Source organism: Sclerotinia sclerotiorum, genomic scaffold (genome assembly GCF_000146945.2).
Source record: "Sclerotinia sclerotiorum 1980 UF-70 scaffold_8 genomic scaffold, whole genome shotgun sequence".
In the NCBI taxonomy this organism is placed as follows: Eukaryota; Fungi; Ascomycota; class Leotiomycetes; order Helotiales; family Sclerotiniaceae; genus Sclerotinia; species Sclerotinia sclerotiorum.
Window position 1 is genome coordinate 1080885 of NW_001820828.1, and position 16888 is coordinate 1097772.

At 41.4% G+C, this 16888-nt stretch overlaps 6 protein-coding genes across 6 annotated transcripts; 1 reads left to right on the forward strand and 5 right to left on the reverse strand.

Annotated features, from left to right (window-relative positions):
- Positions 1–467: 467 nt before the first annotated feature.
- On the reverse strand, positions 468–1849 carry SS1G_06720 (hypothetical protein; the record flags this gene model as incomplete). Its single annotated transcript, XM_001592429.1, has 2 exons — positions 468–1707; positions 1800–1849. 2 exons carry the CDS (start codon positions 1847–1849, stop codon positions 468–470), a joined length of 1290 nt encoding a protein of 429 aa, XP_001592479.1.
- A 1352-nt stretch (positions 1850–3201) lies between these two features.
- Positions 3202–3539, reverse strand: SS1G_06721 (predicted protein; the record flags this gene model as incomplete). Its single annotated transcript, XM_001592430.1, has 2 exons — positions 3202–3343; positions 3472–3539. 2 exons carry the CDS (start codon positions 3537–3539, stop codon positions 3202–3204), a joined length of 210 nt encoding a protein of 69 aa, XP_001592480.1.
- A 3417-nt stretch (positions 3540–6956) lies between these two features.
- Positions 6957–9285, reverse strand: SS1G_06722 (hypothetical protein; the record flags this gene model as incomplete). The annotated part of the gene is made up of 4 exons (XM_001592431.1): positions 6957–7837; positions 8000–8339; positions 8632–8688; positions 8785–9285. 4 exons carry the CDS (start codon positions 9283–9285, stop codon positions 6957–6959), a joined length of 1779 nt encoding a protein of 592 aa, XP_001592481.1.
- A 2888-nt stretch (positions 9286–12173) lies between these two features.
- Positions 12174–12387, reverse strand: SS1G_06723 (predicted protein; the record flags this gene model as incomplete). The annotated part of the gene is made up of 2 exons (XM_001592432.1): positions 12174–12271; positions 12315–12387. The coding sequence occupies 2 exons, from the start codon at positions 12385–12387 to the stop codon at positions 12174–12176; spliced, it is 171 nt and encodes a 56-aa protein (XP_001592482.1).
- Positions 12388–13279: 892 nt separating this feature from the next.
- On the reverse strand, positions 13280–15304 carry SS1G_06724 (hypothetical protein; the record flags this gene model as incomplete). The annotated part of the gene is made up of 1 exon (XM_001592433.1): positions 13280–15304. One exon carries the CDS (start codon positions 15302–15304, stop codon positions 13280–13282), a length of 2025 nt encoding a protein of 674 aa, XP_001592483.1.
- A 272-nt stretch (positions 15305–15576) lies between these two features.
- On the forward strand, positions 15577–16799 carry SS1G_06725 (hypothetical protein; the record flags this gene model as incomplete). The annotated part of the gene is made up of 2 exons (XM_001592434.1): positions 15577–15583; positions 15640–16799. 2 exons carry the CDS (start codon positions 15577–15579, stop codon positions 16797–16799), a joined length of 1167 nt encoding a protein of 388 aa, XP_001592484.1.
- Positions 16800–16888: the final 89 nt, after the last annotated feature.

The following is a 16888-nucleotide window of genomic DNA, read 5'->3' on the forward strand; positions in this document are numbered from 1 at the left end:
AGTCCGGTAGGAAAGAAATGATGCTTAGGTATATGGACTGCACGAAAGGAAATTGGTAGAATTAACGCGGGAGTATGGGGTCAAAGTCGCTGTTTTTGCATACATCAGGAAATACCCTTAAATTGTATTCCCTCGCGTTGACTGGTAGCTTACTCTATTGCTATCAATGCACCATACTAGCTGCTAGCTCATCATTTAGAATGGTACTATATCAACATCGCGTGGTGTCAATTTTTCTATAAAGCGGTGATTCAATTTCTGGTATGTAATTTAAATTGGTATAAAAACTGTAAAGAAATCCTAAATCCCAAATTCAATGCTTAAGGAGTGAGTGTATATCATCATCCATCTTTGCACAACTCACGCTCACGCTCACGCTCAAAACGCATCCTCAAATATCGATGACCCAATATGACAAAAGGAAAATAGGTAAGTAGGCGGCCGGTAGAGAAGTAGTAGGTCCAAATTTAAGACCTCCGTGCATCACATTCTTCAAGGAACTTGTATATTCCTTCTAGGCCCTCATACTCCTCCGATACAGATTCATGTTCGCTGATTTTTGTAAAATATGCCGAACCGCTTTCGCTGATATCTTCTTCCATTGTTCCATAATCTTCAATCCAGGGATTTTCAGAGAATTCTTCCAGAATATCTTCATATTCATCCTGGTCGGGTGAAGGGGAACTAGTTTGTAGACAATGGGATTGAGGGTGCGAGGGCGATTCTGCTTCGGTAGGGGCGAAAGGAAATAGAAGAGCCATCTGTGTTCCAATGGCGTCATCAAAATCGGCATCTTGATATATGATTCCTCGTTGCACGCCGACTTCGTCGCAGAGGCGTTCTACAGATTCGGCATCGCAGCCAGGAAACCGGACACGCAGGGTGTGATTGTTTTCAAGGGTTATCGGAAGATCGCCAAGAGAGGACAGTTTTTTAAGGTCGTTCATTGTTGCCGCGAGATCTTTTAGAGCACGGGAGAAATCGACGGAGAGAATGTCGAGGAAGCCAGATGTGTTGAGGGATGGAGCAGCTTGTGACATCTTTTGAGTCCCGAAGGGAAGGGCCGCGGCGAGAGGGGATAGAGCAGTGACAGTTGGGTTAACAGAGAAATCGATATATGAGCCTGGTGTAACTTTGGAAACAGATTGGATCTTGCGGGCTGTTTCTTCTTGAAGCGAAGAAACCGCTCGATAGCGTTTCTCGCCCATGAGAGTCATACCATCGAATTGAGCCTTTTGACCAGAAAGGAAGAATGCTCGCACAGCTTGTGAGACATTGTTAATGACTTGAGCTGGGGCAGCAGGTGTATGGGAAAAGTATCGAGCACCTGCTCTTCCACCGCCTATTGTATAGCCTCCTGCTGTTCTAGGGAGAGCTCCACCAGTTAAGTTTGGTCGGAGAGTTGAGGCAAATGGAGCTCGTGCTGTAAGACGTGATACAGCAGTTGCAGTGTTTGATTTTGGGAATGAAGCACGGTCATATTTAGTGGCTTGTCCGCTGGTGCTCATAAAACGACGTACAGCGGAATTGACGGCACTTTGGGTTGTATACCATCGTCCCTTGTTCTGACGGAGGAGGGCCGCTGGATGAATGGGGTGACGAGGTGAGCTTCTTACGAAAATTGGTTGAAGTTCTGCTGTGACAGGTTTGTTGGTAACATCTTTGAGTCGTAATTTAATGAGTTTCGTAGTTCGTTGAACTACATTCCTGTAATGGATGTTAGAATACTATATTGCATTGACGACAAGGGGGTACATTGGAATTTCCCGTGAAGAAGGTTGAATTTGGGAGTAACTTACTTTAGCATCCTCACGGCTACAGGTGCCCAGATGCCTCCGGACGACGCCATGATGAATACTGATTTATGAAGTTATTTACACTTTTTGATTGTTGTAAATGGGAATTGGTTCGTACCTTGAAGTCGAGACGGATCTTATCGGGAATGTTATCGCCACTGCCCAGCCACACCAGTCATTGCGTGGCTTAGAGGCTAACTAATTTCAGTTTTAGCGCCATGTGCGCGCTAGTGATTAGCGCGAGATAAATTTTTAATCTCGAGCTTTAAAACTTTTCTTCCTCAGTTTCTCTCTTCCAATTGTAACTATCCAGCATTTGCAACCCAAACATTATCTTCACTTTCTCGTGAACTTGTTTTCTGTTTTCATGACGGATTAATTTCTTTTTTATGGTAAGAGATCTCTTCTTCTTGTCAGCTACAATTGCCTCAATGATGAACACAAACACATATTGAACAATCCAACTCTTACACCACAATGGAGATTTGTATTTTCTATCTGAGCAATCTTGATTTAATCATTCAATTCGAATGCGATGTGGTTGAGCAGACAGCTAACTTCCATCTCAGACATATTCATTCGCTGTTTTAATTCTTCCCGCTATTCGCACAAATTTTAATTCAAAAGGTTCGTACATTCGCATTATCCTCTCTTCTTTCTATATACACCGTTGGGGGTGATGATGAAAACACATTGGAAAGGCATTCCTCAATCCGAATTATACTGTCGAATCTTTGCATTTAAGTTTCAGCCTTGTCTGACCCATCGTCCATTACTACTTATCATTGAAACATCTTTTCTGTGCCAAAGCTAACCACATATTGGCAATAGGTACATACACTTCCTCTTAGCATCAATTTACTTGCATTACATGACGAACTTTGAACGAACGGGCGGACAGACTGCGCACTCCTGCTCCTATCTCTCATTAAAGCAAGGCGTACAAACCTTGTGAGGGGTAGACGGTTAGGAAGTGCTTGTTGAGAACTCGTCAGCTGATCTAATGCTCAATTGCTTCTGGATCATTTTGATATGCCGCTCGAAATAGAAACATTGATGCTAACTATCTTTCTTCTAGGTAAATATTGCAATTTTCTCTCCGATCGTTACAAAGGGCCACTGCATTGAAATGATGAAACTTATTCACACTGTTTGAAGTGGACTATGTCCGCTACTGAACGCACTATAAAAATCTGATTTAATGAGGTATGCTTTACTCTGGTATGACATCGAAGACCAACACTAACAATACTATAGCCTGACATTTGCCTTATGGTTCCTTACATTTTGATTACATCAAAACGATGTTCGATTATGGATGACAAGCGCTGACAAACATCATTTCGGACACAGAAAAACCATTATTCTGAAGCTATTGGTAAAGTTGTGTAAAACGAAATGTAAGCTACTTCTTTTCATTCACCTCCACACTCTTTGCTCTGATGAACCCAAATATTCGCTGTGTTCTTTCCGAGTCAACCTTTGACGAAACACATATTTCACCTTGGAGAACTGAGATAGTACCCATGTTATTCATATTCAACCTTCTGTCAACGATAGTTAGAACATGAAACTAACTTGCACAGACATTTTGAAATTCGGAATCGAATTTAATTTAAGTTGAAGCAATAGAAGTTGTAGATGGACATAATACAAAAGATTTTCAGAACATTACCGTCTCCTGACATCTCCTGCCATGTGAAAATCCTTCATCTTGTACCCAAGGGCCGCCTGTGCATCCATAATCATAACATTTCCAGCCCAAATCGACTGAACTAAGGAGCGAGCTTGCGTTCATCTACTAGTACAGCAGCACTCGATGATCTTCTTTGAAGTAGCTTCATATTTGAAGATTATTCAACAGATTAATCAACCTCCGCGTCGAGGTATTTCGAGCAAAGAAGGGTCTGCAAAAGATGTGGGAAATAAAGCCAAATGAGCAACTTGAGTTTAACTTGCTAAGAGCAGGTAAAAGCCCAGAAGCTGAATGACTTCGTAACCAAGCACACGTACGATTACAGCAAAGATTATCGACAGCATGTCCAGAGGCCTTATCCATATATACTTCTCATTTTCTTTTCCACTCGCACATTTCCTTGAACTATCTTGAATTCTACTCCCTTTTTTGTGCTGCGTCTAGCCGTGAACCCTCCTCAAGCTTCAACCTTGATGAGAAATCGTAACGATGTGCACAGAATCTATCTATCAAAAAAGCTAGAGAAGTCTCTAAGCGGGTGTTTTTCTTCGTCACTATTATTTATCGTGGCCTTTTACTTGTAGTTCCTCAATACCAGGAAGGTACATATATCATATAACCTTACTTGTGATTCCTCTATGCAAATCATACCTGCTAGGTAGTATCTTCCCGTATTTTTACGTTCCTCAAAATCTTGTATAGCTCACTGGATCTTGATTAATAGATGCATCTGGTTTTAGCAGCTTCTGTCTCGTAACATAGAATGAGGACGGAAATTCGATGATTGGAATATATGAACATTTCCATCTCATGGAACAAGAGGCTCTCTTTGCAAAAGTCATTTGTCCTTAAACTACCGCTGTACGCATTGTGCTAATAAAAATACACTTTGGGATTTCCGTAATGTGGCATACTCGGCTTCCTGTAGACTTCTTTCTGGCGTGGATAGATATTTCAGGTTCATCCAGCTCTCCACCATGGCTCAAAGTTCACCTGAGAAGATTTCACGTTTTATTCCCAGGACTTGTGTGGGATTCACTGCTTATCCCGCCTTATCTTCTCGTAGAAATACAATTTTCATGTATAAGCAGGTGCAATTGTTGAAATCAGAGAGGTTGAGTACATATCCTCCGTATTGTTGACCTTTCTCCCCGTTTCTTCGGGATTGGAAAGTTAGTTCCCTTGGTATGGGGATAATAGATCGTGAGGTCGCTACTTGCTGATGCTTTAAGTATTTCTTTAATCGAGAGACATACCGTACACATGTGTACACATGTTTATAAATCCGGGGTGATTTGTTCATAATGCTGATATGCTAACAACGACAACGATGGAGGTAAACCACAAAATTGCTTAATCTACCTTACGATTGTGTTGCATTTTTTTACTTGTACCTTGTCCTCAAAAAATCATCACTATAATTATGATAATTATACATGAAGCCTCTCCCTAGGCTGATGATTCAAACATGTACAAATTAACATATAGTATCTCGAATCTAGATCAAGATCAAAAGAAAGCATAAAGTGCAATATTGCTGCGAACATCAATCGGAAGGAAAAGCAAGGGAGGCGAGGGGGATCTAACATACATGCATATATACACACATACATACATCTATATATAATCTATAACTTCTCCCACAACACAATATAAATAAAATGACATACAAGTCCCTTCCCTCATCTCTCACTTCCCCAAAATAAGTGTCCTTCTAAAATATCCCTCGCACTCAAGCTCCGTGACATAGCATCTATATCTCCATCTCCCATCGTACCTCTCTGGATCTCACCACGTTTGCCTAAAGTGTATTCTCTTTACTTACCTACCACCTACTTATTACCTTACTATTTCCGGTACGTATATACTCACTTCAAGTACCTAGCTACTAACAGGTATTTACTGCATAACACTACCTACTTAACTTTACAATTTCACCAAGCACAACCACAGATGCCCTCCCGAAGAAAATACGCAAGAAAGTGGACGAAAGGACGTAAAAGTCAAAGAGTAAGAAAGTATCAAAGAATTATGAATAAAAGGGACAAGAGACTAGGATAAAATTGTTACAGAATTTAAATATATATCTACAACTTATCTACCTACCTATCTCAAAGTAATCTACATCTTCTTCTTCTTCTTCTTTTTCCTCTAAATCAACAATAAAACCACAAGCCAATCCTGGTGAGAAGTTTGGGCCGATCGATCAATAATGTCCATTCATCCATCCATAATACTAGAAATACCTAGTAGTTAACCCGCGAGTGAGAAATGAAAGAAATAGACGGATGAAAATGTACGAATAATATCATGTTGTGGAACACTGGATGGAGGTTTATCTACCTACTACCTATCTACCAGGTACCTAATAAGTAAGTAAATCGGTAGATATATGATAAATACATACCCAGAAATGGAAACAAACTAGAAATAGAAAACTAATCAGATTTATTACAAATACAGATTTTAAGAAGATTATGAATATCCATATCCATATCCATATCCGACATCACATCACATCACCTTTCATTCATAACAAATCTCCCCCTCCCCCAAAAAACAAATCATATATCACATATCATACATACATTCATTCACCACCAAAACCATAAAACCACCTATTGTAACACAGTAATCATATAAAAAAAAAGGTATTCTTCATCTATTAAGCTAGTAACTAACATCTCGATTCGATGAAAAAGAAGAAATGCAAATGCATGGTAGTAGACTAAGAGACCAGCAGCAGCAGCCACATCATATCATATAACATCATATCATAAACATCACATCACAAACATAAGAAAACATAATGAAGCTCTCTCACCGTCTTCTTCATCTTCTCTCTTCTTTCCCTTTCAAATTTTACAAATCCATTGATTTTGTCCCATTCACTAGTGAACTCAACTCAACCTAACCTAACCTAGATAGATCATAGGTAACCACACCTGCTCATCCATTCCTCTTACTCTCCATCTACTTATTTATTCATCCCGTTCATAAAGCAATGAAATCATTGGTTATTGCGAGATATCAGGAAGCAAAGAAGAGAGATCAGAGATGTCAAAGTTATATGGAAGAAAAAAAAAGGAAATACAATCTTGAAAAGTCCATCCTAGTTCACCTGTTGTTCCTAAGATTACATGCATGCATGGAGATAACCACCAAGCAGTTCTTCGACTACTTCGCTGTAGCAATCGATCTTTTTGAAAAATCTCCAACCAAACCCTTGATGGATATTTTGTTTTTGATACCACAATCTTTCAAATGTGTTGCCAGCCTGCCAAAAGAGAAGAGAAGAAGCTACCATTGAAAAATTTCGCAAAATAAAGGGGAAAAAAACCTGTCCATCCACTTTTAATGCATTTGATATCAATTGCAAAAATAACAGCAATGCTTCTGAGACGCCAGAAAAGTCAGAGAAAGTAAATTCGTTCAATAATTTTATGAAGAGGAGCCGTGTCGACTTATTTTGGGATAGGTACAAGAGGTGCCGGAGTTGTCCATGTGCGTGTAGCAAGCTCACACAATCTTCTAATAACATTTGTTGTTCCTGAACCACTTGCTTCATCTTGGACGAACTTCTTTGCAACAAGAAGCTTGCTGCGATTATCACTTTCATCAAAGTGAAGTGGTGTGTCGCTTGGTGTATATTCAGAAACACGTTGTCCAATAGCTCGAATGATGGCGATTGAGTACAAGACATCTCGATTCTCCCGGCCATCCAAGAGATTTCTCAAGGTAGCAAGAGTATCATCAACATCCTTGGCACAATTTGGGTCGTCTTCTCGAAGGCATACAAAGTTTGCTAATGAGTACCAAAATTCCAACTCTCTCAATCTGTGGTGATCTCCACTTCCTTGGACAGGAGCAGTGAGCTGATTACTTTCAGCAACTTTACCTGTCAAGAGACATTCAAAAACCGTCAAACGGTGATTGGCCTCCACTGCATCATCCTGGGCAGGGAGCACGCTCTTAGATTCTGCCCTGGCTTCTTTCTCTTCCTCAGCACCAAGCTTGACCATACAGGCCAAAGCCCAAACAACTTTTGCTTCAACACTTGCAGTATGTGCTATTGCGACAGGATCAGTCACAATTGTCTTCGAGAACTGTAGGAGAAGTGTTCCAAATTTTTCGAGTAATGGTTTATCGCTCATGAGTTTTGCAGCACCTTTGGCACTGAACCATTTCGATTCGAGGAAACTCTCTAGACCTGGAGAATAAATGCTATAGTATAGGTGCTTTGCTTCTTCGAGTGCAGATGGGGATTGTGAAACATCGGGAACTTGGCTGTCAACTGGCGCAGGGGGATTACCGAATGCTAGAAGATCATCGATGGATCGTTGTGCTGGAAGAGAAGTCGTGTCAGCCGCTTCGTCTGCAAAAGATGTAACTGGAGGGGAAGAGGGGGAACCAGCGCCACCTCTGAGGTGGGTAATATCGGATACTTTAAAGGAATATGGAATTGCACTTTGCATGTTTTTTTGGTGGAAGCGGAGGTTGAGCATACCTGGTGGAGCAGAGTGAAAAGGGTTGATAACAGGGATTGGAGCAGATGCCTCCAAATTTGGATCAATTGCAGATGAATAGTCATAATGTTGAGCAGCACTTGGTGCAGTAAGGGCAGGATCATATGACATTGTAGCTGGGACACCGTAACCAGTCTGCAGCATCTGCGGTTGGTTTCCGTAAGGATTCGCGGTCGCGATCGATGAAGCTTGCGAAGGAGCAGAGCTAGGTGCTGGTTGTATGGCAGCAGGGCCTGGTTGTTGCTTGAAGATGGGATCGTAACCTAAACATTCACGTTTTGACTTTTGGCAATTTCGGCAGGCGGGGTGTTGTTCGTCGCACTGATGAGTAAGGTTAGCAGAATTTTCAAAAGGATAGTGATGATGATGATGATGGTCGCGACAATGAAGGGTTTTATTGATCTGCCAACGAAAACAATGGTGAAAATTGATAATCTCGCTCTACTCGTGGGTCCCGGTATCAAGGTCGCTCGTCTCGCTCGCTCATGTGCCTTCGCCTACTTAGGTGATTCGCTTGCATATAGACGAAAAGATTGCCATCGCGAAGAAACTTAACCTCAACTTCAATCCATTCTTTCGATAATGCGACGAATTTAAAACATCAAGAACTGACCTTAATTCTTCTCTTTCTGCAGGTCAAACAACCCGTCTTGGTCCTACGCTTGATCTCCTGATGGAAATAATATTTCGTTAGCAAGATGCGATACTCGAATGACGCGATGACACGATTAAATCGATAATAACGATGATTTACGATATTACATACCTTTTTATGTCGACCTCCACTCATGACTCGAGAATCTACTGGAAGCGCGTATCGCATATTTGGATCCGATGTGACATTTGGGTATTGGTGTTGATGTGACGGATGAGGGAGTTGGTTTTGATAATAAGGTCCGCCCATTTGAGCAACAGGTGGAGGTAAAGGTGAACCCATATGCTGATGTTGTGCGGCCTGCTGTTGCTGTTGCTGCTGCTGCTGCTGCTGAAGAGGATCTAAAGAACGCATACTTGGAAGAGATAATGATCCGTTGCTTCCGGTCGGACTCGCGCGATATGGCTCGTTTTGATTACCTGGTGGCGGATAATTATATTGCGAAGTCGACAAAGAAGGCGATGGGTATGAAGTCGGACTTGGATAATTAACTGGCTGCCGCTGTTGATTACCCTGTTGCGAACCAGACATCGATGGAGAAGAAGGCGCTGAGCCGTTTTGTTGCAAATGATTTAGATGCGGACTATTCCTATTATTGTGTTGCTGTGCCATATTTTGGATTATGACACGGTCGCGCGGTGTTGATTATTTGATGTGTGTTTTTTTTTTTGAAACCTTATCTAAGTCAACCACGTTAAAGGGAACACGACGAAATTTTAATTGAATTGGAAATATTCAAGTCTTTTCCAAATTCAATCGATCTGCAATTAATGATTTGATATATCCTCGGCTTGCCGTATAAAACTTAAGGAGTTCCTAGCGAAACTCGTTTACGGAACGAAAAGCGAGCTGTACCGGGCAGGAAACGAGTTAATCGTTAATCTTTGGGAGAAGATAGAAAGTGTGGAAGGGTAAGGTAGAGTTTAGAAAAGTGGAAGGTTTTGTTGTGGAGAAAAGAAATCGGAATGGTTTTTGAAAGGGAGCCAAAATTTAATATGATTTGTAGATTAGATTGTACCTTAGGGAAAGGCTAGGAAGGCTGGGCTGGGTAACTCGTATGTGGTCCAGATATAATAAGACGAGATTTCCCAAGGGAGAGAAAATGTTTGGTAAAAGGAAAGTTAATAAGAATAAGAATAAGGTAAAAGGTAAAAGGTAGGCGGTAAAATGGCAAAAAGATAATAAGGTAGGTGAATAAAGGTAAAGAGGTAGGTAGATCCGGTCGGGATAAGAAGTTGCAGCTGCAAGTCCTGGCTTCTAAATGTTTTTGAATTTGCTGGGACCTTGAAGTAGGTAAGTAAGTAGTAAGTAAATAGGTAAATTAAAATATTTGCCCGATTTTCAAGGTATAAAATAATTATGAATTCACTCGATCATTCGATTTCTTTTCTCCGTACTTTCATTCTACTCATAATAAACATAATTAAATAATAAATATTATCGATAATTCATTCTCTCTTTTTGCGGGGGATTTGTAGGTAGTAGCTTAAGTATATATTATCGACTTGAAAATTATTACCTTAATAGTATTTATTATCCATTTGCTCAAGGCTAGCAAATATTATATACCAATAGCCCCGAATAGTTACTGACGGCTTAGTGTTTATCTTCAAGATCAATCAATTGTCTGGTCCGAGGGAACCTTAGTTTTTAAGTTTACTCGCAAGTTACAGCTTCCATGGCATAGACTAATCCATGATGACATCGAGTGCATCTAGTGAATTTAAATGCACCTACCTAGGTAAGGTTAGTATCTGCGTATATGTACTCTACTCCTCAGCTTATTTTATTAATTAATAAATTGGTAAGGCTGTTTCTCCTTTTCAAATTCACTCATACATTCCAACCACCAAAACAGGAAATGTCTTTCTTCATCATCATTTCTATCGCATCTTACTTCTTACTACTTTACCTTACTTCAACTAACATGACTGTACGCAGCTCGCCTTTTCCATTCATGCACGACACAACACATAAAGATCCCCTGTCGAAGAAACAGCCACTTGAATGACCCCTTCACTCGGATGATGACCGTTTATTTCATCTAAGAGCGGTACGGCTTGACTAAAAACAAGCGATGGAACAATTATGGAACATTCGATGCATATTGAGACCTTCGCGAGCTTCGCTATAAACCGACGGCAGCGAAAGAGGTAGCACGCGCGAAGATCGTCTCTCCGAGCTGCTTGGGCTGTGTCCTAAATTGGAAGTAGTATCCTTTCCACCTATGAGATATGGTTGTTTTCAAAGTCACTTTCTACTCCTCCATGGCTTTGAGAATAGACACTCAAGGTAGAAGAGGATACTGGGTTTCATCATCGGTTACTCGTTCTCCATAAACTCAGACTCATCCCCTATGATATTGGTAATGTCAGACACATTTTTCAAAATTATGTCAGAACATCTGCACCAACCAACAGCCCTTTTATGGGGCCAAGGAAGAAGGATCTCCAGTTCCATACACGGGGAAAGAATTACCTTGTTTTTACTCCTCACAAGATCTAATTGGATAGCCTAAGTAGATAACCTAGAAGCCACTGCAACGTCAAAACAAACCACCTTGACCGGCTGAGAACCGCATACAGTAACCTCATAGGATAAAAATACAGGATATTCTCATATTCTCTTCAACTTGCCTAACTAATCATCACTTGCACTTTTTCGACCTAATTGAATCAGAAGAAGACTACACTGGTGGCCGTACGGGACAAAGCTTTGAACGCGACCCATTTTTCGATTTCGTCTCCGCATTATTATCCCCGTCCCTTCCAAACTCTAATCTTAGATCTCGTACACGGAATTTGAGCAAAAAGGAGGTCTAACGTCCAATTGATGCATGCCATCTCCCGCAACCCCCTCAGCCTCGTGGTTCATTATAACACAGGATTAAGTGTCTTCGGAATCAAACGATTACACATGAGATCTTCAGTTCTATTCTTCTACGGTGACATCCTATTTCGGACCCAGGCTTTGGCCATGTACCCAAAAAGTATTCTTGCAGTATTCACATGAGCAAGGAGGATGCAAGAATTCTCATGCAATCCGTTTCAGCAAATATTCGAAACGGGATATATGGGTACCTGCACCTGCCCTACCTAAATCGAAGCATGACGCTATCCATGCTGGCTTGCTTGCTCAAAAATTGCTTGCTTCGGTTCTACCTCTCTTTTTACCGGATGTGACCGAGTGTGTGCATGGTTTATTAAAGAGTTGAAAGGCTGAAGTGGGAAAATACCTTGTGGAACTTCAATTCTAGGATCTAGGGTATGGACAAGATGTTAGAACTTAGGATGAATATATCCATTCATCTACTACAATACAACACCGTTAAACTTCTTCCGCGCCTTTGACGCCAAACCTCCAGAATGAAAACCCCGAAAATAATACTAATCCGCCCGAATTGCGCTCTCTACTTTCCTTTACCCTCGGAAGTATCGCCAAAATAAATGCAACAGAGTACGAAAACTGTCACAACCATGCTGTACCCATCGATACCATACCTAGCGGACCATATCCCCAACGGCCAAAACATGAGACGGCGTACTAAAACCGTCCAAAAATGCTGTACTCCTCCAGTAGTACCTTACACGTTCAATTACTATAATCATCAGGAGGTAAGATACATATACATGCACACATACATACATATGTGCACAAACTTAACAATCCATCTTCTAGAATCCTTCCACGCGATGCTAGGCTATCTGCATACATCTTGTGAGATTCGTCCCCTTGTTGTGCTACGCTTATCCACATTATATTTATATTTGTATTTGTATTTGTTTTTTTATTTATATATCTGGGTAGGTGTGTATAGGATATACCCAATAAGAAACACCGATATTGCGTGTATGTGTAACCTTAGCATTAGATGCTATGCATCTTTGCTAGCTAAGGTAACTACTAGGTAAGATTATTATCTATCCAGTCCTCACTCATATCACTAAAACAGTTTTCCGAGCTTCAAACATAGATGCTTATAGGTACTTATGGATATGGATATAGATATGTAGTTTGGGGAGATGGTAATCTTGTGGTTTTGGTTTTGGTTTTTGGACTGTTGGTATGTTGTTCCTAGTACGTAATATACATAACAGATAGACAAGATATTGTGTATGGAGGATAGAGTATAGAATATAATGCCATTGAATCAAATCGAGATTATATTTGTCTCTTTCTCTATCTATCTATTTATTTATCTATCTGTTATTTATACATAACGTATATACTACTCTAATCCTATCGCTTGTATATATCTTTAAATATTTAGAATATATATCCAGCAGACATCAATCCCCCCCCCCCCCCGAAACTTTTTTAAAAAATATCACAAATCGAATCGAATCAAATCAAACAGATTGAATATCAGATTGGTAAAATAATAATTAGATACTAGATACTCTATATATTCCAATTCCATCCCCACGACACCCCAAAGAAATAGGCGACGAGCAAAAAGTAGAAAATTAGTTGGGGAGGAGAAGCGGAAGATGGATTGGTGTATGTATCTTGGGGTTTGAGGTGAGGTGATGGGAGGGAGAGGGAGATGGGAGATAAGTTATAATATGACGGGATAAGACAAAATATGATACATATACTCGTAAATTTACTCGTCAGTAAGTACTTTCGTCCAATCAAATTTCTTCCAACGATTCCTAAAACCCTCTAATCTTTTATCCCCTCCTCGACTCCATCGACCTTGTCGTTTAATAACATCAGGCTCAATATCCAACATACCGCCGATGATTTCCCTCGCGAAAAGATCTCCCCGGGGCCAACGATTCGCATCTTCTACTATATGTCCCAAGCCACCATCCAGATCAAACCAAGCGTGGAAATAGGGCATTTCCTTAGCGATGGATCGGCGAAAGGCTAGTTTTCCAAGACCGTCTCGTGCGCGTGCTGCTGTGTCGATGAGTTTCTTATGCTGTGTCCATTCTTCATCCGAAGTGAGGATAGCTTCTTTGAAGAAGGCTGGAGCGGTTTCTCCTAGGCTATAGGGCAGTGGTACCGCTTGCATGGCTGCGTGCATTTTTCGGTGTGGTGTTGCGGCATTTTCATAAAATACTACATCTCGTCCTTGATCATGGTACATGCGTGTTAGACATTTCATGAAATTTCTAATCTCCTCCCATTCATCGTCATCGCATTCGAGGAGGTTTGTCCGGTGCTGAATGGGTACAATTACGGCTCCACCATCACTCAATTCCGGCTCGGTCGGGAGCGTAAGATAAACTCGTGTAGCCAGAGAGACGATCGGCGCAACGGGAGGTTGATTCTTGTCTTCGTGGTGACACAATTGGCAGGAGTCCAGAATGCGATTCATCTTTTGGAAATCCCCTATGGCTGTATTCCTCAAGTTGATTTCGGACTTTTGTACGCGTTTCGCAAGCTTGTTTGCGTTGTCGTCCATGTAATCGAGGTCATTGTCGAATTTAGCATCTTTAGCAATGCGTTCAGCGGCACGCATACCATCACCACCGGCTTGCCCTTTCGTTCGTCGTTCTTCACGCACCATATCTTCAATAGTCATATCTTCATTTTCTTCCACCAGTCCTCTCTCGCGACCCCTCTTGTTATCAATCGACTTCACTTCTCCACGAGTTCCAGCTAACATTCTATTATCCATCTTGCCCAATACTACAACACTAGGTTCTGAAGTAGTTGCTGATGCGGCGGAAGCTGCAGCGTTATATTCTGCCTCGAGTCTCGCAGCATCGGGTGACTTCTTGAGCTTTGCTTTCATCATCCGAGCCTTCAATCGGTTCAGAGCCGTGGCATCGAGCTGAACGGAAGGTGCACTTGTTTCTTCCATAATCTTCCCCTGTGGTAACTCTGCTGGCTCATCCTGGTGTGGTACCGAACCTCTCCTAGTACCTAAATTCAACTTTCTCTCCTGAAACAACTCTCCGCTGGGCTTCTCTTTCCCCACATAACCTTTCCCATATAGTCTTCGACGGTCAAGCTCTATTTGTTCTTCTCGCGCATCATCAAACTCACGCAAACCTCCAAACCGTGCTATAGCTACCTCGTCGATGGGCTTTCCACTTTGTTCCGCCTGGGTATACACTGCCTTTAATTTTGTCATTCGCCATTGAGCTCCTGAATCCCCAAACGTGTAATCAACTTCATGTCCTGCCTCGATATCATCCAGTTTTTTGACTCCTTCATTTAAATCCTGCAAGTGGTGATTAAGCTCCTTTTTATGAATTTTCAAATCGTAATCAGGTCTAGGTGCAACTTTTGGCTCGGTAGGCTTCTTAGATCCTTTTTGGGTATAATCGAATTCGAAAGCTGAAGGGTCCATCATCCAAGAATCGCGAATAACTTTTGGTCGAACTTCTGCTTCCTTTTCATCTGGAATTGGTAGATCTTCCTTGGGATCTGATAACTTTTCATGTGTGCGCTTCCTTCTATCATCGTCTTCTTCATCGTCGTGTTTTGAATGCCTTGATCTTTTATGTCGGTGATCGTCTCTGTCTTCACCATCGTCCTCCTTGGACCTGTGATGCCGCGATCTATGATGATGTCTATGCTTCCGATCCTTATCTTTGCGCGAACTTCTTTCACTCTTCTCCCTCTCTGCCTTTTCCGCCGCCAAACTTTTCTCAAATTCATCCAAACCGTCCATTGTTGTAAAGTTTATAAATGTGATGCGATTTGATGTTTTTAATATTCGGTCGCCCAGTGCCTGGTCTTCCGGTAGCGAGAAGCCGAGTCGGGACCTACTTTAGCTAGATATGAAATTTATTTGAAAGACATCCCACTTCGCCCCGCCAAATTCCTCCATCTACATCTTATACATACAACTCAAGCTTTTTGAAATCAGTCTACAATACCTACAATATGGCAGATTTTAAGAAACCACAGGCTGGTAAGCCTGTTTCTATTGTATGTGTAGGAATGGCTGGTGAGTTTTTCCAAAATTATATTTGATGAATGCGACCATGAATTGACCTTCAACAGGTTCTGGTAAAACTACCTTTATGCAACGAATAAACTCCCATTTACATGGCAAGAAAGAGCCTCCATATGTTCTCAATCTCGATCCCGCTGTACGAAATGTTCCATTCGAGAGTAACATCGATATCCGCGACTCAGTCAACTATCAAGAAGTGATGAAAAGTTACAACCTCGGACCAAACGGAGGAATTCTCACATCACTCAATCTCTTCGCCACAAAAATCGACCAGATATTAACTGTACTCGAAAAGCGCACTACTCCCGATCCTGAGAAGCCAAATGCGACTCCTATCAAACATATTTTGGTCGATACACCAGGTCAAATTGAGGTTTTCGTTTGGAGTGCTTCAGGAAGCATTTTATTGGATTCTTTGGCATCAACTTTTCCTACAGTTATCGCATATATCATTGATACACCAAGAACATCTTCTACGAGTACTTTTATGAGTAACATGCTGTATGCTTGCAGTATTTTATATAAGACAAAATTACCAATGATTTTGGTATTCAACAAGACGGATGTTAAGGACGCCGAATTTGCCAAGGAATGGATGACGGACTTTGAGTCTTTCCAGGCTGCTCTAAGAGAAGAGGAGGATGCAGGAAGTTTTGGTGGTCTAGAAGGGGGTGCTGGTGGATTAGGTGGTGGTAGTGGATATATGGGATCATTACTCAACAGCATGAGCTTGATGTTAGAAGAGTTTTACAGCCATTTGAGTGTGGTGGGTGTCAGTTCCATGACTGGTGCTGGTATCGATGAGTTTTTCGAAGCTGTGTCAGAAAAGGCCGAGGAGTTCGAAAGAGATTATAAGCCAGAACTGGAACGACGAAGAAAACAGAGAGATGCAGAGAAAGAAGAAAATCGAGAGAAGGAACTGGACAAATTGATGAAGGATATGGCCGTTTCGGGAGAACCTTCATCTAAGGCTAAGGGTCCGCCAAACGCCAAACTCTCTACCGATTTGGATACGCTAAGTGATATGGAAGACTCTGATGACGACTTGGCAGCCGGTGGAGATGATGATGAGGATGGTGGGGATAATGTTGAAGGTTTAAGTTCAAGGTACAAGGCAGCCTTAGCAGATGGAGGAGGCCCATCTAATGCGGATGATCACAGCTTTACTCGATATATCAGGGCAAGTCAGATGAAGAACATGCAATAAAAATGTAGCAGGGCCAAATTTGGGATATGGACAAAGGAGTTTTAGGCCTAGGGGGTATAGCATTAGTGGCGCATCTTGATACCAAAATA